Below are 22,936 nucleotides of genomic sequence, written 5' to 3' on the forward strand. Positions count from 1 at the left end.
TTCTCATATTTGTCCACATTACTCTACTTGAGACTGACTGCCATTCAAGAAGATTAGCCTCGTATTTTGTGTTGAATACTATGGCTACTCCTTTTCCTTGATTGTCATTGCCTGAATATAACATTTTTTATTTATTGCTCAAAAAGATCTCGCCAGTTTTTGTCTTTTTTGTTTCAGTCACCCCTATTATGTATCTGGTACTTATCTAATTCCTCAGCTAGTTCCATTTCTTTGCCATTCAGGCTTCTTATGTTGATAGTACCGATCTTTAACTCTGTTGATGTTGAGTTGAGGTTTGTTTTCAGATTTGTTCCAGTAGCTGACTTTTCGCTGTTCGCCCTGGTTCCCTGGCGAAAACAACGGGGGCCTTGTTTAACTGGGTGAAGCCCCAGCCGGCATGAAATTTTGTCATGTTGTACCATCATTTTTTATTTTGGTTTAACCAATAAGAATACAATTTGGTCGGCTAAATCCCAAATTGCCAGCCCATCCTCGTTCGTTCAGTATCAAAGTCGATACCCAACAGGGTGCACCACGAGAAGGTGAGGATTGGACATTAGTTCAGAAGCCCTGGCCGGTTCTCCGCATTCCTTTAAAGGCTATGTGGAGGTCTCCTCTTAGTTATACAACTTTGATCCTTAAGCACCCCAAGAACATAATTTCTTGGCATCTTTAATTTATATTATACAGGGAGTTTTTGACAGCACTTGTGATATAGATTAAACAAACATGTTCGTAATAAAAAATGATAAAAATAAAATCATAATACAAACGATTATTCTTTATTCTCATGAATCTTCTTCCTCTTCTTTTTCAGCAATTTTCAGTCCACTGCTGGATGAAGGCCTCCTCCAGCTCTTTCCATCTTTCTCTGTTCTTGGCTATGGTTGACCAATTTTTTTCCAACAAATTTTGACAGTTCATTCATCCCATCTTCTTTGAGGACGGCCTCAGCCTCGTCTCCCTTCTTTTAGAATCTACTTTGTTAGTATGGTGATCCATCGCTCGTCTCTTCTCTTCTGGATAGATGTCTGGCTCATTTCCATTTTAGTCGTTTGTGGTAATGAATGATGTCTGCAATTGAGTCTGCTTCTTATCCAGGTGTTTCATTTCTTATTTTCAATGTGATACCTAGCATCAGCCTTTCCATTTTTCTTTGAGTTGTTGCTAGCTTACTTGTTAGAGATCAAGTTTCACAACCATATGTGATGACTGGAAGAATACACTGATTATGTCTTCCTTTTTAAACAGAGTGGGACATCCTTATTTTGAAAAATACTTTTCAATTTTCCAAATACACTCCAGGCCAGTTGAGCTCTTCGATTTATTTCCTTTTGGAGTCCACTGTTTAGATCAATGAGATGACTGCTTTCATTATATAGATCTTCTATCATTATATTAATTTTTTTGGAGTGTTTTGCAAAAATTATGATATCATCTGCATATCTTAGGTATGTTTAGTTTTTGTTATTAATTTTTATACCAAAAGCTTATCGAGTTTATATTATTATGAATACATATGTTTAGTAATCTGTCACACGAGGAATTTGTCATCCTTTATCTGCATCATCTTTACATCATTCTCATTAACTACTGTTTTTTTCCAGTTTATCATCAGCAAACAACTAGATATTTCCTCTTAAATCATCGCCAGTATGATTAATATAATAATTCAACAGCTATGGTCCAAAGGTCAGAATCCTGTGGCATGCCACTGGTCATATGCCTTCTTGATTCTTCTTCACCATATTATTCATTAATGTCTATAAGCTACCTTCTAATCTATGTACCCTTCATATCTATCCATTTTATCCAATTTAAATACAAGATTTCTATGCAGTATCATGTCCAGCAATATTATGGCTTAGTTGTATTCTTTATTTAAATTAATTGTCAATTTATCATAGAAAGAGTTGCTTATTAAGGCAAGACCTATCCTTCAAAAATATGTGCTTCCCCACTTCAAAGAGTATCATAATTCTATCCATCCATTCCTGAAGTTTGGCTTTAATTAACTTTTCCAATACAGTTAATTAACAAGCACCATTGAGATAGCAACCAGTCTAGAATTTGAAAACCTTCATTTTGGAGTCTCCTTTATGGACTTGTCTCACCCTCTTTTCACTCTGGGCCATTGGTGTAATATTGCATTTAATTCCATGGTGGTATTCTCTTTGAGATTTAGTTGCATCCTAAGTTAGACCAAAGAAAGTTGTGGTATGACAAAGGCTAAGAAAGTGTAAGCTATTATCAACTTTTCCAACCTAAATAAACATGAGGGCCTCAAGATTTCAAGTAATTGGTCAACTACTATCTGACATCCTTCTTCATATATCGCCAGCTTCCACCCAGCAAAATAACAACCAAAGCTGTGCATAAGATACTCACGTAGATATACTATTGGGACAGCTGTCATTTTCTTCAACTGTATACTTTACTAAGTGAAGGTGATGCTCAGAAGTAAATTTATTCCTGTCAGTAATACTTGTTGAGAATCAACACCCTTCTCCACCAGGTTCTCATCTAGCCATCTAAGTTCTTCCTCATCCATTACAAAACTAGAACTCTAAATTTGAACATCAATCCAGAATGTGTTCAGGGCCCTGCCCATCAAAAACATGGTTCTTTGATTAATTTAGAATTCTAGATTATTTAACTCAAATATAAATAATAAATAAACCTTTTAGAGTAATATTCAAATATATTTTTTAATAATGTTCCATTTTCACCACTAGGATGTAGATCATCTTATGGTTAGTGAACAGAATTCTCACGGTTTACCAGTTATTACTATATTAACAAGCTAATGATGTATTTGTATAAACTAAATATTGCTGGTTTAGTAGGCATTCCAACATATTTACTTCTGAATTATTTCTGTTAAACAGTCTGAGCAGGTGCTTGGATCAGGAAAATGGAAACAGTAATTAGGCCACAGAAAGGTGACATGGAAGTCACAAAGTCATCCTATTTAGCACCTTTGTAATGGCCAAGGACATAAGATAGTAGAGAATGGCTATGTAAAGGAAACTTAAATGAAGTTATGGTCTGAGTTAGCAAGTAGAGAAATGACATAAAATGTGGATTAATAGAGATGAATGTTCAAGTGGGAGCCCCCTTATCTGGTGTAAGAGATTTCAGAGAAAGCATTAGGTATGAGTGGTATTTCCCAGAGATTGTAATGCCTGTGGTGAGCTCAGAGAGTGTATGCAAATGAGGCATCATCGTTGCATGTGAACTTTTCTAAAGGTTACTACTTGCCCTCAGATAAGCTGATTTCATTGGTATGATTGCTGCATTCCATTAGAAATCAATTATATTCTCTGGATAAATAGCAACAGATCACACTAAAATTAGAGTATTCCATTCTGTTTATTAAATAGCTGCTGGTAGACCATGAAGATTGGGGATTAAAATGTTTCTCTGTGGCATACACGTAGTATTTTCTACTAAGGTAACAGAAATTCCTTCAATATGGTCTGATCATGCACTCCAAAAGTGTCACAGAATTAAATGGAAAGGCACCAAGCTCCTAGACTGCACCAAAACTTGGTTTTAAAGAAAATTCAAAGAAGCTTGTGAGATGCAGATTCATCATCCTGATCCCAACAAGAATGATGATTTAGCACTTCGAGCGGTTTGGAAGACTCATCTGCACAGCCCATTATAGCATTCAAGCATAGAACGTCATCACGAAAAGATGGTAGAATCCCAACACAAGAGAGCCAGTGGACAGTACCTAGAGATAACAGGACTGTAGAGTAGCAATTGATCTAGTAATATGTTTAATTTTTTAACCATTTTTATTTCAATTGATTATACTTTTTTGATTATAATTTTTATTTATTATGAAATTTATAATTTAATTTACATTTTTTTAATTTTAAATTTTACTCACCCTCTCTTTCTTTACCTCACCAGAGGTCAGGCCAATGTTAATGGTTAGCAAAACAGTTATACTATAACTTATGTGAATTGTGATGTAGTTGTGTTTTAGTTCATATATATATATATATATATTTGAAAAAAATAGATTTAATGACTCCAAGACCGAGATAACATATAAAGATTTTAATGATAAATACTACTAGTTTCGGCATATAGCAGCCTTCTTCAGGTATTTATAAAGGAAAGGAATACTAATAAACATTGAATTATTTAAACAAATTGGAAATTACAGGTACAAATTGCCTCACATAATCGATACATAAAAACGTTGTATTTTTCGAGTTGTTCCAACTGGCGTGCCATTGTTTGTTGCAATTGTGCATGCAAGTTCACGTGAACGCCAATATTGAATAACTGCAGCATGGCTATCTGGGATGTTATAACTTAAATTATTATTTAAGTGGACCGGGTTCAGTAGGATTTCCCTTGATTCTACGATTTTCCTTTCAAACTCATCTTCACAGCGAAAAATATTTTCTGATCTATTCCAGCATACAGAGTGGCTTTGTTGGTCATCATTAGGATTATTTGAAAAAAGAACATGACTGGATAACGCAGTTGCATGAGATCTTTTGTATGAGATGTCTCTCTTATGCTCTTCTATGCGTTGTTCAATAGATTTGTTAGTTTGACCAAAGTATGGGATATTGCAATCACACCACAATTTATATACAATTTATATGAGGGAATAAAATTGAGACCTTTGCTAAGAATATTCGTTTCTGCATCCGTTAACATATGAGAAGATTTGTTCACTACAACCTTTTCAGGATTAATACGGGCATCACTATGATGACCAGATCTGTTTTGTGTCCTTATTAGATTATTAAATTTCTTGATAAGAGTATATTTATTCTTGTTTTGTATTCGTGTGGCTTGTGCTTCACTGTTAATGATAAAATCATGTAAGTTAACATTATCCATAATTTCTTCAAGTTTTTGAGTTAAAGATCTTTTAGTGCTGAACAAAAAAGCTAAACCACGTTTTGTGTCTGTAATTCTTTCGCTGAGGAGATCCATCTTAGCTTTACGATAGATTCTTTTAGCGCGTTCCGTTGTTATCTTTTCTTTAAAAGAGATGAAATTGGGAACAACTGCATGGAACTTACAACGTTTGAGGAAAATTAACCTGTTTATTTTCAATCCTATTTTCTTCAATGTTCTTTTAAAATTCCTTTGTATTTTCATTAGAGACGCCTCGTCATTTAGGCGAGGCGTCCCTCACCAAAATTTATCCCTAAAGAATCTCTTCTTACAAAAATAGAAAAAGCAAGTTCACTCATTCCTAATCATTTGGCGAAACTTCTTCGTATTGAATCAATTTTTATTATAAATAATGCCAAACCTCCAACAGATAATGTTTCAGTGGCTGAAAGAAAAGCCCTAAAAAATCTAAAACAGAACAGTAACATTATTATTTTACCTGCAGATAAAGGCAACTCTACGGTCATCCTCAACTCTGAAGATTACCACAACAAAATGCTTCAATTACTTGAAGATAGTTCAATATATTCAATTCTTCAGGAAGATCCTACAAGAGAATTACAAAACCGTACAAACAACTTGTTAAAGACTGCGAGTGAACTTCCTCATAATATTCGCCTCTCATTACGCTCTCTACATCCTCTTATCCCACGCATCTATGGAGTTCCAAAAATTCATAAAGAAAACATCCCTCTTTGCCCAATTGTGGAAGGAATTGATTCACCTACATATAAACTTTCAAAATATTTAGCAAAGTACCTCAAGTGTTTCTCCAATAAATCTTCATCTTTCATCAAAAACACCACAGATTTTGTTTCTCATATTAAAGATATTCCCATCGATGATAATGATATTCTAGCTAGTTTTGACATTATATCTTTATTTACTAACGTTCCTACGGACGAGGTACTTACATTACTACAGGACAAATTATCCAAAAAAATTTTCACTTTATTAAAGCATTGCATTCATTCTGGTTACTTCAGATATAAGGACTCCATTTACCAACAAAAACAAGGCCTGGCAATGGGCAACCCTTTGTCCCCAGTGCTAGCTAACATCTTCCTTGAAGACTTTGAAAAGAAAGCCATATCTTCCTTCTCATTTAAACCAAAAGTTTGGAAAAGATATGTTGATGATATATTCATTATTTGGAATCACGGGCACACAGCTCTCACAGATTTTCTTCGTCATCTAAACATCCAACATCCTAATATAAAATTTACTGCTGATATAGAAAATAATAACTCTTTACCTTTTTTGGATGTTATGCTTACATGATGCTCTGAAAGATTAAAAATCTCTATGTACAGAAAACCTACGCATACCAATAGATATCTGCATAATCTTTCTCATCATTTTCCACCACAAAAACTTGGAATTATATCTACCTTAGGACACAGAGCACGTTCTCGCTTAAATGAACAAGATGAACTACAAAAAGAAATGAATCACCTCACTCTTATTTTTAAACAAAATGGATACTCTGAAAAAACAATTAAGAAATTTCTTCTGAACCCTCCTAAGCAGTGCACAACAGAGACTATTAATTTTAAAGGTAGCATCTCCATTCCATACATTAGCACAGTCTCTAAGAAAATAGCTAAAGTCCTTAAAAAATATAATATCAGGACCTTCTTCACCACACTTCCAAAAATCCGCTCTCTAATCAGCCATCCAAAACCTACTCATCACAACCTTAAGTACCCTGGAGTATATAAATTGTGGTGTGATTGCAATATCCCATACTTTGGTCAAACTAACAAATCTATTGAACAACGCATAGAAGAGCATAAGAGAGACATCTCATACAAAAGATCTCATGCAACTGCGTTATCCAGTCATGTTCTTTTTTCAAATAATCCTAATGATGACCAACAAAGCCACTCTGTATGCTGGAATAGATCAGAAAATATTTTTCGCTGTGAAGATGAGTTTGAAAGGAAAATCGTAGAATCAAGGGAAATCCTACTGAACCCGGTCCACTTAAATAATAATTTAAGTTATAACATCCCAGATAGCCATGCTGCAGTTATTCAATATTGGCGTTCACGTGAACTTGCACGTGAACGCCAATTGCAATTGCAACAAACAATGGCACGCCAGTTGGAACAACTTGAAAAATACAACGTTTTTATGTATCGATTATGTGAGGCAATTTGTACCTGTAATTTCCAATTTGTTTAAATAATTCAATGTTTATTAGTATTCCTTTCCTTTATAAATACCTGAAGAAGGCTGCTATATGCCGAAACTAGTAGTATTTATCATTAAAATCTTTATATGTTATCTCGGTCTTGGAGTCATTAAATCTATTTTTTTCAAATGTATAACAACCGAGTAAAAGCTGATCGCCACACACACACACAGGGTGGCCATAATTAAACTTTCCCTATTCAGAGCCTTATGTAGCTCAATCTAACAAAACAGTTAGATTCAATGTCCCTATCAATGACATTGAAAAGTCATTAATAGGGAAAATATGGCACTGTTGTAGTTCAACGAGTCAAAAATTTGCGTAAAATGAAATTGAACACCTGTTTTACTGGCATCATAAGAGCTATAAATTAAACAGAAAACTTCAAGTGCATTTCTATTGATAGTCATGTTTCAACATGCACCCTCACTTTTCCTTATCATGCATTACTTGTAAAGTTATTTTTATCATAACGAGTGCAATGCATCAACTGCTCTTTGTTAGTTTAGAACCCACCAGAACTTCGTAAAGGTCCTCCATCAGCTACACAGTTAGATTGATGATTCAGAAGTTTGAAGAAACAGGATCTTTGGAAGTTCAACTTGGTAGACAACAGAAACTAGTGCCACCATGGGTAATTGAAGAAGTTGGCACCATGATTGTTGACAGATCACATGAAAATGTTGTTGGTAGTAGTAGCAGCACCCATGAAGTAGTGCAAAAATTGGATATGTCTTACCATATGGAAAGTCTTGTGCAAAATTATTACATTTTATCCATACAAGATCAGCCATGTACAGCAGCTGCTACACAATGATTACGATAAGTGACTAATGTTTGCTCTGACATTTCTAGTCAGATTGGAAGTTGATGATTGGCCTTGGAAAATTCTGTGGGGAGATGAGGTGCATTTTTATCTGAATTGGACTGTAAACACCCAAAATTGTTGAATTTGGGCTTTGAATCACCCCTCGTGCTCCAGGAGATCCCATTATATTCACTGAAAATTATTCTAATTTAATTTAAAGTAATTGTTCTAATGTGTATAATAATAAATTTAGTTTAATCCTTTATCCAAGTATAAAATCCTTTCTCTGAATTTAGAGAAAGATGTAATAAGGTGGTATATCTGTTGGCAACTTGTATAGGTAAATATGACCTCTTCTATTGCTTCTACCTTAGTATCTCCACGTTTGGGTCTGCCTCCCACTGATGAGACCTCAATAAAGGTCGAAACCGGTCTGGAGAGTGGCCCTTTCCTTAATGCATAGCAGCATACATGTCCGCAAGGATATGTGCTTTGCATTGTGGGAGATACTGAGACAAGTTATGATGAGAACTTGGTCCACTTTGCTTGGAGTTGCCTGGTGTTGCACCAGCTCACCTCAGTCCTGAAGATATTTTCAGGTGCAAACTTTGTTTGCTTACACTTGGATAAAGGATTCAACTAAATTTATTATGGTCTAACCAAGTGCAAAATAAACTCCAACATCTTTCTCTAAATCCAGAGTAATTCAATAATAAGTTGGTACACCTGTTGGCAACTTGTATAGGTAAATATGACCTCTCCTATTGCTTCTGCCTTAGTATCTCCACGTTTGGGTCTGCCTCCCACTGACGAGACCTCTATAAAGGTCGAAACCGGTCTGGATAGTGGCCCTTCCGTTAATGCATAGCAGTATATCTGCAAAGCACATCTCCACAAGGAGATGTGCTTTGCATTATGGGAGATACTGAGACAAGGAGTGATGAGAGCTTGGTCCACCTTTGCTCGGAGTTACTTGGTGTTGAATCACCTTACCTCAGTCCTGAAGATATTTTCAGGCGCAAACTTCGTTTGCTTACACTTGGATAAAGGATTAAACTAAATTTATTATAGTCTAACTAAGTGCAAAATAAACTTCCAACATGTTCTAATGTGTGTTTTTGTTTCCATAATTTTTATGCAATGAATGATGATGATCTTTGACGTTACACTAACATCATGTAACGCTGACAGAAAGAATTATCTCTACCATTATTCATCAACTATATTGATCACATTACAAAGGAAAGTGGCATTGAACCTGATATTAAAACTGAAAATGTTAATCATAACTCTTTACTTTGTGCAAATGATGTTATAACCATAAATACAGTACAAGTCTGCAGGATTCCTTAATTAAATTGAATTGCTGACATAACACATTAAGTTATATCAGTTAGTTATAGAAATCAGCAATAAAGAGAAAAGACTATGAAAACTGGAAGCACTGAAAGCATGATATACATCTGAAAAATCATGCAAAATCTACAGAATAAGTAAACATTTCAGTTATTCAGGCACAATTTTAGAAAATATGACAAATTAAATATGGAGATGGACAACAGAAAAGCTGGTAAAGTGGCAGTCAACTGAATAAATTTATATGGAATAAAAAAAATTAGTGAACACACTAAACAGCCATATATATATATATATATATATAAAATGGCATTCAAACCAATTTTAATTTCCAGACAGAGCAGGGCTAGAAATAAAATAGTTGATCAAAAGACTTAAGACCAAATATATGACTCTTCTGAGAAAAACAGGGGGAAGGGTGATCAGAAGGCATTAATGGCAGAATCATATTAAAAATGAAAATATTAGGAAGGAACTTGACATTATTAGTATTTAGCTATGTATGAGCAGGGCTAATCTAAGATTATTATTATGTGACACTTCCAGGGAGTCCAAAGACAAATTGAGGGAGGGCACCTACTCTACAACTGTCTATCTCCACCACTCAAATCCACCAACTATAACGTACTACAACTACACCAATGCCATCTACCGCCCACCACCACTACTAGTATTTTCACAGACAATCACAAACATCCAAGCCCACAGTGGGATTCGAACCCGCAGTCTTTTGGCTGGAGAGCAGATACACTAACCACTCAGCCAACTAGGTCAGCATGGTTGCTTAAAGAGAATAGGAGAAGAAAGCTTAGTAAATCGGGAGTATAATGCAATGATGCAAGAAAAACTGTCCGCCTTAAACAGTCCACTTAAACAATGTTTAAGTCAGGGATGGGGAACCCCTCAACTGAAAAAATTGTCTGCCTTAAACAATGTCTAAGTCAGGGGTGGGGAACCCCTCGCCTGCAAGTCTATTTCAATTCACCCTTTTGCTGATGTACTCGAATGTACATATAAATAAAATTTTATAATAATTTAAATTTATTATAATTAAATTTATTTAATTATAATAAAATTTGAAATAAAATAAATACAGCCTTTGCTTGATTGTTATAATTATATGTCTACACAATTGCAATTAAAAGATACCATATCAGATGAGAATGTTGCACATTTACTTATTGAGATATATATTGCACACTACTGACAATATATATGAGTTAAAATTTGTCAGTCGCCTGCAGAAGTTTTTAAATTAGCAATTTTTGCCCTTGATACTAAAAAGGTTCCCCACCCCTGGTTTAAGTCGACTGATGCAGTAAAAAAGTGCATTAGAAGACTGAAATGTAAGATCCAATAACAGTGGAGGTCATCCTAAAAGATATGTTATGACCACTTTGGAGTAAAATTTTCATGTAGTACAGTACAGGAATTTGATAATCATTTATAACCCCCGTCCCATTTGTGATCAAAAGCATAGAATATATGCAGTTTATTTACATAGGAATGTATGATTTGCTAGATCACAACAAGAAAATTAACAAATTTAATCCTAACAGTAATAAATACAAAATCATGATTAAAAAAGAATGACTATGCTCATTTCTGAGAGTCTCCTCTTTTTAATCACAATAACTTACATAATAGTAAAGCAATACTTGGTGTCAATTTCCTCCCAAGAAATCGTTAACAAGTTGGACAGTAATTTTTTTCTGCTTTCATCTTAGTTTTAGTTTTACGATATTATTGCCTTTCTTATCATAAGGGTTTATAAATTTGAGTTTGGTATTAACTTTGTGTTTTTTTTTCAAAGTTATATTCTATGTAACTTACATACAGAAATAAACTTTCAAATCCCAACAAGGTTGAGAACCTATAGTTAATAAAAGTTTATATTTCATACTGAACTGTAAAGTGACAATTGTGACAGATGGAGGAAAGAATTTTCTTCAAAATTTTAGAAAGAAATTTTAATAGCATTGCTAGTTCATGCAGATTTTTTATTTATTTATTTTTTTTTTTTCCCTGGCAGTCATGACATGAACAATAAGTGTGAAATGCTCATAACTAAGGATTTAAAAAAAAAAATTAACTGTATTACCATAATTTGATGTTTTAAACTCTACATATGTGTAAATTTTGGCTAATGTTATCATTTTCTGTTATTAAAAAAAAAAATCACAGACACTAAAGGAATTCAAACAAAATTTGAACTAATTTTTACCATGCACATACAATATTGCATTTAAGTAATAATTTGACATAAACCTTTTTTGTACTATCCTCAGAGGCACTAGAGTGATGAAGACTTGGTTGAGAAACTTTCTGTGAAGGGCGGGGTGGATATTCACATTCTGGGGAGCAATCTGGGTCATCATCTACTTCGTAAACTATGGGGATCTCTAACACCTACAACAAAAAGAGGAGTCATAGTGAATGAAGATATTCCATTTCACATATTCCCAATAACACATACAGTCAACTCTGACCAATGTGAGTGTACACACACACACCAGCAAACATCATAGTAACAATGCTAGTTTAAATGAAATTTCCTATAGTAAACATTCTGTTATAATGAACTATTTCTTTAGTCCTGTTGAGTATACTATGGTAAGAGTCAACTGTAAAACAATACGTGCACAACAAACCTACAATTGTGGTTAAAAACAAAATATTGTAGTTGATGTTGATGGTTTATAAAAATCCATTTTAGTTGAGTGTTTATCTATATTCTCTATCCCCCTCTTTTTCAAAAAAGTATTCCATGAAAAACAGAATATATTATATTCTTTTTTTTTTACATGGTTATATAAATCAACATGTAGATTTTTGAGTGAAATAAACTGTCAGTTAAATTTATTTTATTTATTTGTTTGTCTGTCTTTCTGAAGTATTTTATGTAAGAATTAAAGCCGCCAGGTTGTAACACACCAAAATCTGCGCATATCAATCATTTTAAGGACTTAGTGGTATTTAGACCTTAAATTCACACCATATATGTTTTCAACTTTGTGCTCAGTTTTAGAAGAAATATTTTCTTGGGAGTTTTGTTACCATGCATTTTTAAAAAAATTTTTTTTTATAATATTCATTTGAATTTCATAACACTGCTTATGATAAAGATCGTTTCTTTTTTGCATTTTCTGGATAAGATTTATTTCTGAAATTCATCACCTTGCTTTGATGATTGGTTTTAGGTGTGGTTATGGTCTCCCCCCCCCCCCCCAACAAGAAGGCGCATGCTAATGTAGGCATTAGTGAGACTTGGCTATTAGAAGCAGATACTAACTGGTATTGAGTGCAGTATTTTTAGGAAGGATAGACAGGATAGGAAAGGAGGGATCATACAGCTAATGATATCAAATGGCTTGAATCCAGTTAGAGTTGAGACCTATGACTGCAATACTAGTAGAAAATTTTCATGTGGCAGTGAGTTTGAAACCACCTGGTGTGAGGCGGAGTCTAACCAGATAAAATACACTATGGGGTGTTGTTACAGATCTGTGGGTCAGTTGCTAGTGATGAAGAAATGCATCAACAAATAAATATGATGGGTGTGAAAAGAGTAATCATAATGGGGGACTTTAATTATCCAAACATTGATTGGGCAGCTATGAAATCGCATGCAAAGAAGAAACTGAATTTATTGAGCTGTTGTGAGACAACTCCCTCAAGTGCATGTGATGGAAGGAACTCAAGGTCAAAGAGTTAGATCTGATTATAGCATCAGAGGAGGGTTTCAGTTTAAGGTGCAACTATTCTGCCTCCGGTTGGTGACAGTGATCATGTGGTATGCACTTGGGAAGTGGCTAAGTTTATGAGTATTCCATTCAAAAAAGGTTACAGGCTGAATTACAAAGGGGGAATTATGACCACATTAGGGATATGCTGGGTCCTGTGCCATGATGTCAGTTACTGGATGGTAAGGATATCAACAGTGCATGGGAAGAGGTTAAAAAATACTTAAATAATGCAATATCAGAATGTGTCCCTAGAGTTCGAAGAATAAATAGAGTAGGAGTGAAATGGATGTGTAATCTAATTAAGGAAGGGATTCGTACGAAAAAGATAATGTGGAAGTAATACCGTGTGCATAAGGATGATGTCAGTTAAGATAAGTAGCAAGCTAGAAGAGTCAAGTATTGTACAGAAAGCCAAGTCCAAGTATGAAAAGAAACTGCAAGTTAAAGACAACCCAAAAGAATTCTATCATTGTGCTGCAAGTAAAAGAAAGAATAACTCTACTGAATGCAGATGGTATACGGGTGATCAAGGTCAAAGAGTGTTAGATCTGATTGTGTGTGTCACTGATGTGGAAGTGATTGTTCAACTAATGAGCAGCCATTTCACTAAAAGCTATCAACCTGGTATATGCAACTGAATTCACTGCTACTGCTTCGCCGTATGAGGAAACTCATGTGGATGAAGTGCTAGTACCAATAATGCAATAATATATAGGGTAATTAGGAGGATGCTGATATGCACAAACTGAATAAGAATTCTGCATTAGGAACTGATGAGATATCTGCATGGATGCTAAAAGAGTCTTCAGCTGAACTGGCTATTCCCCTGACCAGGCCATATAATTTGAGTCTCAGAACAGGGAAGATTCCACAGGAGTGGAAAGAATGTATGGTAATCCCATTGCACAAGAGGTGGTGCAAAGACCAGTTATCCAACTATCGACCAATCAGTATCTAAGGGGGTGGTAGTGATGAAGATTTCGGAAAAGTTGGTTAGGACTCGCATTCAAAAATGGGTTGGCAGAGAATCTCTACTTTGCAATGAACAACAAGGGTTTACTAAGGGAAGTGCTGATATGCAGTATTTGCAGAATAATTTGAATAGGCTGGAATTGTGGGAATGTGAAAATGGCTGTCACTTCAATGTTAATAAATGTCAAGTCATGCATTTTAGTGTGATTATGCTTGAAGAAACTGATGAGACTAGGGATCTTGGAGTTTTTAGTAGAATTGTAAGTGAAAGAATCAAAAGAAGCATCAGGTAGTTGAAGTTCAATGGTCATATAGCAAAAATTGGAAATACAACTCAGAGAATAATGGAAATGCTGAAATGAACCTTGATACGTAAAGAAAAGGAAGTCACATTTTGCCTCTTCACACGGCCTTGATAACACCACACTTGGACTACTGCATGCAGGTCTGGTCTCCTGGTTTCCATGGTGATTCTGATAGAGTGGAAAGAGTGCAAAGGAAAGCACAATCCTGATATCAAAAATGATATCAGGATTGTGCAATACAGATTGAGAATTTGTAGGCTACAAACAATAGCAAACAAGAGAAAGAGGGCTGATATGATTGAAACTTATAAATTTTTGAAAGGATTATATAGAATTTCAGTACATGGAATTTTTCATTTTATAGAGAGTAGGGAAAGGACATGAGGGCATCCATGTAAGATGAGAATGAATGCTGCCAAGAAGCGGATTAGGATTAGATTTTTCTCTCATAAAGTAGTGCATGATCGTAATGGATTGTGGTTGGATGTTGTGTGTGCATATAGTTAAATGAGTTCGAGAACAGGTATGACAGCTGTGCAAATAGTATGGTCTCCCTCGATGACTTCTTGACTCCCTGGAGAACTTTCTTAATAATAATAATAATAATATAGTGAAATTATTGAAAGAGTAACTTATGTACATATATCATCATCATCATCTTCCTTTTACCCTGCGGTGTCGAGGGTTTATTAATCATCGGACCTCAAACCATTCACAGGATAAAGTGGTCAGCCCTACGTCCAGTGTATCCTATGTCCTGTAGTGTTGAGTTCTCAAGGCTGGTTTGCCTGCTTTGTGTGATGAAAAACCCCAGGATAAACTGGGGAAAAACCCTACTGTCCATGCCCAAGACCGGTTAACTTGGCTATGGCTGAGGAATTCGGCTCCTCATGTCATCGACGGGAATCGAACCTAGGACACTCCTTCCCCAGGCATACGTTGCGAAGCGCACAGCCACACATATATCATACTGGTGTAAATGATGTGGTGCGATATATAGAAGGGAGGCAAGTCATTAGGAGAATTGTAAGTGAAAGAATCAGAGATGTATCAGGTGTTGGTTGGGTTACATGTTAATAAGGCTGTGGGAATGGATGACACATCACTACTTAATGACTGCAAGACTTAATGAAAGTCTTGCAATCAGTAGGGTTCCTAAGGAGTGGAAAGAAGGCAAAATAGTACCACTCCACGAGCATGGCTCCAGAACAGAAGTTTCCAATCATAGACTAGTCTGTATAACTGCAGTTGTGGTCGAGCTGTTGAAGAGATTGGTTAGGAATAGAATACAGGATGGTCAGCATGGATTTGTAAAGTGAAGGTCCTGTTTTAGCAATTTACTTGCATTTTATGATAGGGTAACAAGAGATAAGGAAGAATCATAGACAGTGATACTCTTGGACTTCACAAAACCATTTGATAGATTACCACATGATAAGTTGGTGAACAAGCTGCAAAGGATGGGAATAAATGGTATACATGTGAGATGGATCGGAGATTGGCTCTCTGAACAATAGATACCATAGGTTGTGTATGATGGAGCAGTGTCTCAAAAAAGTGTTGTGCCTCTGGCTTTTCTTGGGTCCCTGCTGTTTAACTTGTTTGTAAATGATATATCATGCGGACTGAGTGGGGATCTTGAGTTGTTTGCTGATGATGACTGTGTACTGTACTGACATTACCGTTCTGCAGGAAGTGAATGAGATTCAAGATTTGGGCGTGATGGTCGCCACTTTATAATGCACTGGTCAGACCACACTTGGACTATTGTGCTCAAATCTGGTCACCTGGTTTTCACTGTGATATGGAGACATTGGAGAGGGTCCAGAGGCAAGTGACTAAGACAATATCAGGATGTTGGACCGCTGGCTATGGAGAGAGGTTGAAAAAATGTGGATTACAGAGTTTGGTGGATAGGAGAAAAGAGGTGATATGATAGAGACATTTAAGGTAGTGAGAGGATTTTATCAGATTAATCCAGATGATATTATAAAAAAAGTAGAAGGTGAGAGGGGAAAAACCAGAGATGATCCCTGGAAGTTATGTAACAGTGTGGTGAAGAGGGATGAGGAGTAGATTTTTTACCTGGAGAATTGTCAGTGAATAGAATCCATTACCAGAATGTGTTGTTAATGCAAGGAATGTTAAGGATTTAAAGATTCAGTGTGATAAACATGTTGTCAGTTGAATGTACTTCCCACTATGAATCTGCCATCTCCATGGAGGGTACAATAATAATAAAATAAAAAATAATTGCGATATCGAAATGAACATTGGCACGTAAGGATATGGAAGTCATTTTGTCTCTTTTACAAGACCCTAATATAACGACACCTAAACTACTGTACACGTATTTTGTCTCCTGGGTTCCAAAGGAATAGAGAAGCTGGGGAAAGGCTGCAAAGAATTACAAAGATGATATCAGGATAATGGAATGTAGATTGCAAGGATAGATTGAGAGTATTTGGGCTGCAATTACTGGTAGACAGAAAGAGAGGCAATATGATAGAGGTCTATAAACTTTTGAAACGACATTACAAGATATCAGTTGCTAAAGTTTTTGATTATATGGAATGTGAGGAGAGGAGAACAGAGGCATCTATGGAAGTTAAATTTGTTTGTGATTAAGAAAGTGGTGTGAGATAGATTTTTCTCTTATAGAACTGTGAATGAGTAGAGAATTGTGAGTGAGAAGAACAGTTTGCTTGTTGAAGTAGCGAGTCCATCTAGTCTGAATGCATTGTTTAAGAGAAGGTATGGCAGTTGGTGTAGGTGATGTATGGCCTACCTCGATGAGTTCTTGATTTCCTAGAAGTCTAATAATAATAATATAACACCTATATAAGTATTCTCTTCATTAACCATTTAATACAATAAGGGATTGAGTCTTCAGACACCTTCATAACAAAATAAAGCCAAATAAATGCAACATTAAATCCATATAACTCAACTATGCTAATATTGGACCACAGGATACTATGGTCACTTCATGATGAATAAGGCTAGATTTTTCAGGTTTACTGTTGTTGATATAAAATTGGTGTTTTTGTAGTATTTTTCTGACAGAACATCCTGTTTGTCCAAATTAGGGATGGAGGCACTCACAGTGCCTCCACAGGATGCATTTAAACTTCCCTGAGTTGAGGCTATTCTGATGCACTGGATGGTACTCAGTTCTTGTTGGAGAGCTTGGGAATTAGAGAAGACAACGTGTGCTGTATTAAACCAGGATTTAAAGATGCCTATTTTTTTGAGCTGTATGATGGGCTGAGTCTTGTATATAGTGGCCTGAAGGTAGCTTTATGGTGAACAGAAGTAGAAAGTATTTCAGAAGGGGTATGGGAAAGAAGGTCGTGCAGGAAGGTTAATTGTCCATTCTTTTCTTTTTCCATGATGAAGTTGATACATGGACGAAGGCTGTTGATTTTGGTTAAAAAGATTAACATTTTTTGTTCTAGCTTTACCTTGTGATAATGTTAATGCACTGATGATGGTCAGATAGTTTCTAGTAAAATATTTGCAATAATAAAAAAAATATTATTTATTCATGTGAATATGTGTGTCCAATAAAATTTATACAAATCATATTATTTGCTTAGTTGCTATCTACTGATATATGTAACCCAGAAGGTAATGTTAACATAAACAGGAAAAGGACTATTTTCTTTTTTTAATTAAAGATTCTAAAATTTCTTTAGCTGATTATTTACATCCTTTTTTTTTTTTTTTAAGAAATATTATTTTGGACCTATAATAGACATACACTATGTTGACAAAAGTATTTGGACACCTAGTTTTGGTTAAAAAAAAAATATATATATATATAAAAAAATTCATTTTAATTACATTTCTAGTAAGCGGGACCACCTTTGGCCAGATTGACAGCAATGACCCTTTGGGACATGCTTTCAGCCAATTTCTGATCAATCATAACAGGAATATTCTTCCATTCCTTGTGTAAAGCTATCTCCGATGCTGATGACAGTACTGTGGTCTGGAGTCAATTCAGCATTCTAATTTGTCCCAAAAACGTTCGATGGGAGTCGAGGTATGGACTCTGAGTTGGCCATTCCAACAATTCAATATTGTTTTGTGGAAACCAGTATTGGACATGCAGTGCAGTATGGCAAAGTTTCATCAGCATGTAATGCATGTTTCAGCATTGTCATGCTGAAACACGCAAGGATCATTGTTGAAGTACTTCCACAGCATCCGAAGCATGAAGTTGTCCAGGATGTCCAGGTAGCCATCAGACATCATAGTTTTCAGCAAGTCTACCAATGGACCAAGCCCTATCCAACTGAAGCACTCCCATAACATTACCAAGCTTCCATCTTCCATCAGACCCAAAGATGATCATCAGAGCAAAACATCTGGAAGAATGATTCATTGTTCCACAGAACCCTTTTCCAACCATCCAGGAATGGCGTGAAAGACACTAGTCCAAATGTCGTTTGGTGTTGAAGGGGGGGGGGGGGGTTGCAGCAGATCTGCAGTGGTAACCTAAGGCATGCAACTCTCTGTGAACAGTTCTAGTGCTGACAGATGTCCCTGCAGCATTTTCCAGGTTAACTGCAAGGTCCAATGCTGATGACATGTGAGATGCTCAAACATTCCAAGACAGAGCTCATCCATCTCAGGCAGTGAGTGTCAATGGCCTTCCAGTGAATCTTCCTGCCATTGTAACACCATCAACTTTCCATCTATGAATTTTGGTATACTGAGATGGTAGCAATGTCACGGATGAAAAGACAATTGATGTGACATCCAACTATCATCCCTTTCAGCTGAACTGAAAGTCTGTCATTTGAACATGGCATCTTGACATCAAGAAATGCAGCACATCCCACATTTTATTACCAGACTTATGCACACACTTTTGTAAACATAATATACACGACTCTTTCTTTTAAGGTTACAGGGTGATTAGCATTCATATTCGTTAAATTAGGGACACAAAACACACGTGTTGAAAAGATTATTTTACTGATTAATAATAAAATAATAACTTTACATTTAGACCCCCTGTATTGAGGTCATCTTCAGAAGGATACATTCAGAAGTATAAGAACAAGCTACATGCTGTTGCACTCTATACAAGTAAATTACATCTACGTTGTTAACTAATCTTTTTTCCTTAGCCTGCCCTCTAGTGGGAAAAAAAATAAATAAAATAAAATAAACGAAAATAAAATAAAAACTACAATAAACTCTGCTAAAGTCCTCACGTACTAGGATTCTTCTGGATTTGTACAGTACAGGTTGCTATTGAATGTTCAAAAAAACACTTCAATAGGTCTTGTATTGAGATTTTTCTTCGTGGTTGCTATGAAGGTTGTAGATGGGTCCTCCACATTCTTGAAATTGTTAGACCATCATTTTTATTCAGATTCGGATCATGTTTGAGCATTTCACATGCTTCCTTGAATTTCCGCTCGAACCAGGTTTTGGTGCGGTGTAGGGACTTGGTACCTTTCCAGTCAATTCTGTGGTATGTTTGGAGTGCGTGGTCAGAAAGGCCGGTTTTTCCAAAATGGAGGTATTTTATATGACGTTTGTGTTCATCCTTTCTGATTGGGATGGTTCGCCCTATTTCCCCTATGTATGGTATGTTACATGTGCAATCTATTTTGTAAACCCCTGGGTGGGCTAAGTGTGGCAGGGGATCCGTGGAAGAACTGAGTAGGTGTCTTAATTTTGTCGGGGGTTTAAAGGTGGTTTTGATGTTGTATTTGTGTAGTGTTCTGTCTATTTTTTCTGAAATGCCTCAAACATATGGTATAGCAATAGCATTCTTGAAATCTTTTTTGTTATTAGTGGTATCTTTGTGGAGGATCTTGTGAATGGTTTTTATACTGTATCCATTTTTTATAAAGGTATGTTTGATGGTCTCATATTCATGGTTAAGAGCTTGTTCATTTGAACAAATGGTTTGAGCTCTGTGTTTAAGGGTGCTTATGACCCCTAGTTTTTGTGTTGGGTGGTGATAAGAAGTTTTGTGTATGTACTGGCTTGTGTGTGTGTGTAGGTTTGCAGTAAACTGAGAAGGAGAGACAGCCTGAAGGAAGACGCGTGACAAGTGTGTCTAGGAACGGAAGACAGTTGTTTTTTCCAATTTCAATGGTGAATTGGATGCGTTTGCGTTGTTTGTTCAGGTGGCTAAGGAATGTATCTAGTGCTTGGCGGCCGTGGGGCCAAATGGCGAAAATATTGTCGACGTATCTGAGCCAAATTTTGGGCTTTAGGCACGCCGATTCTAGAGCTCGTTGCTCAAAATCTTCCATGTAAAAGTTCACTATTGGGGGATGGGGGGTGGAGAGCCCATGGCAGTACCCTCTTTTTGAAGTTAAAAATTGTTTTGCCATACGAAGTATCCGGAGCAGAGTACGTGAGCAAAGAGGGCGGTGATGTTGTGCAGAAATATGTTCTGTAAGAGTAGGATAGTATCGTTGATTGGGACATTGGTGAAAAGGGAAGTTATGTCAAAGCTGACTAATAGATCTTGGTTGTTGACTGTAATATTTTTAATTTTGTTCATGAATTGTTGTGTATTTTTTATGTAGGAAGGGGAATGACCAACCAATTCCTTGAGTGTGGCCGCTAATTTTTTGGCTAAGTAGTAATTCGAACTGCCAATTCCTTCCACAATTGGACGTAATGGCGTGTCTGTTTTGTGTACTTTTGGCAGGCCATAAATTCTACTTAACTGATTTAAGTAGTTTTCTTTTAAATAGTTCAGTAGTTTTCTTTTTGTTACGTTGCATGGGATTGTAATTTACCATTTGGTAGGTGTTGTGGTCCGATACCAAATGGTTCATTTTTTTCAATGTAGATTGTCCGATTTAAAACAACAGTGGCATTCCCTTTATCGGCTTTAGTGATAATAATGTCACGGTTATTTTTTAGGGATTTGAGGGCCAGTTTATCCGCTTTGTTTAGGTTGCTGCTTAATTTTTTGGTTGAATTTAGTAAACAGGCAGTTTCCATCTGTATTTTGTCAGCTCCATTGGACATAACTTCCCTTTTCACCAATGTCCCAATCAATGATACTATCCTACTCTTACAGAACATATTTCCACACGTACTACGCTCCAGATACTTTGTGTGGCAAAACAATTTTTACCTTCAAACAGAGGGTACCGCCATGGGCTCTCCACAGTCCCCCCCAATAGTGAACTTTTACATGGAAGATTTTGAGCAACGAGCTCTAGAATCGGCGTGTCTAAAGCCCAAAATCTGGCTCAGATACGTCGACGATATTTTCGCCATTTGGCCCCACGGCTGCCAAGCACTAGATACATTCCTTAGCCACCTGAACAAACAACGCAAACGCATCCAATTCACCATTGAAATTGAAAAAAAAAACAACTGTCTTCCGTTCCTAGACACACTTGTCACACGTCTTCCTTCAGGCTGTCTCTCCTTCTCAGTTTACCGCAAACCTACACACAAGGCCAGTACATACACAAAACTTCTTATCACCACCCAACACAAAAACTAGGGGTCATAAGCACCCTTAAACACAGAGCTCAAACCATTTGTTCAAATGAACAAGCTCTTAACCATGAATATGAGACCATCAAACATACCTTTATAAAAAATGGATACAGTATAAAAACCATTCACAAGATCCTCCACAAAGATACTACTAATAACAAAAAAGATTTCAAGAATGCTATTGCTATACCATATGTTAGAGGCATTTCAGAAAAAATAGACAGAACACTACACAAATACAACATCAAAACCACTTTTAAATCCCCGACAAAATTAAGACACCTACTCAGTTCTTCCAAGGATCCCCTGCCACACTTAGCCCACCCAGGGGTTTACAAAATAGATTGCACATGTAACATACCATACATAGGGGAAATAGGGCGAACCATCCCAATCAGAAAGGATGAACACAAACATCACATAAAATACCTCCATTTTGGAAAAACTGGCCTTTCTTTCCAGTCAATTCTATTATCACAGAATTGACTGGAAAGGTTCCAAGTCCCTACACCACACCAAAACCTGGTTTGAGCGGAAATTCAAGGAAGCATGTGAAATGCTTAACCACGATCAGAATCTGAATAAAAATGATAGTCTAACAATTCCAAGAATGTGGAGGACCCATCTACAACCTTCATAGCAACCACGAAGAAAAATCTCAATACAAGACCTATTGGAGTGTTTTTTTGAACATTCAATAGCAACCTGTACTGTACAAATCCAGAAGAATCCTAGTACGTGAGGACTTTAGCAGAGTTTATTGTAGTTTTTATTTTATTTTTGTTTATTTTATTTTATTTATTTATTTTTTTCCCACTAGAGGGCAGGCTAAGGAAAAAAGATTAGTCAACAACGTAGATGTAATTTGCTTGTATAGAGTGCAACAGCATGTAGCTTGTTCTTATACTTCTGAATGTATCCTTCTGAAGATGACCTCAATACAGGGGTCGAAACGTAAAGTTATTATTTTATTATTAATCAGTAAAATAATCTTTTCAACACGTGTGTTTTGTGTCCCTAAATTTAACAAATGTGAATAATAATACACGAATAAAATAAATTTATTAAATAAGGTAATTATTAACGATGCTACTTCAATTAACAAGAAAAATACGAGGGAAGT

At 36.0% G+C, this 22,936-nt stretch overlaps 1 protein-coding gene across 5 annotated transcripts in view; it reads right to left on the reverse strand.

Moving 5' to 3' along the window:
- LOC150100889 (syntaxin-binding protein 5-like) overlaps nucleotides 1-22,936 on the reverse strand; it is a 710,057-nt gene that overhangs the window by 314,620 nt on the left and 372,501 nt on the right. For all 5 annotated transcript variants that reach the window (XM_090401895.1, XM_090401898.1, XM_090401897.1 and 2 more), the window contains exon 16: nucleotides 11,562-11,702. In XM_090401895.1, the coding sequence (XP_090258021.1) occupies nucleotides 11,562-11,702 (141 nt within the window). The remainder of the gene's footprint in view (nucleotides 1-11,561; nucleotides 11,703-22,936) is intronic.

The sequence above is a fragment of the Typopeltis vanoorti genome, chromosome 12 (assembly GCF_054136105.1).
Source record: "Typopeltis vanoorti isolate ZY-2024b chromosome 12, IOZ_Tvanoo_1.0, whole genome shotgun sequence".
Taxonomy (NCBI): Eukaryota; Metazoa; Arthropoda; class Arachnida; order Uropygi; family Thelyphonidae; genus Typopeltis; species Typopeltis vanoorti.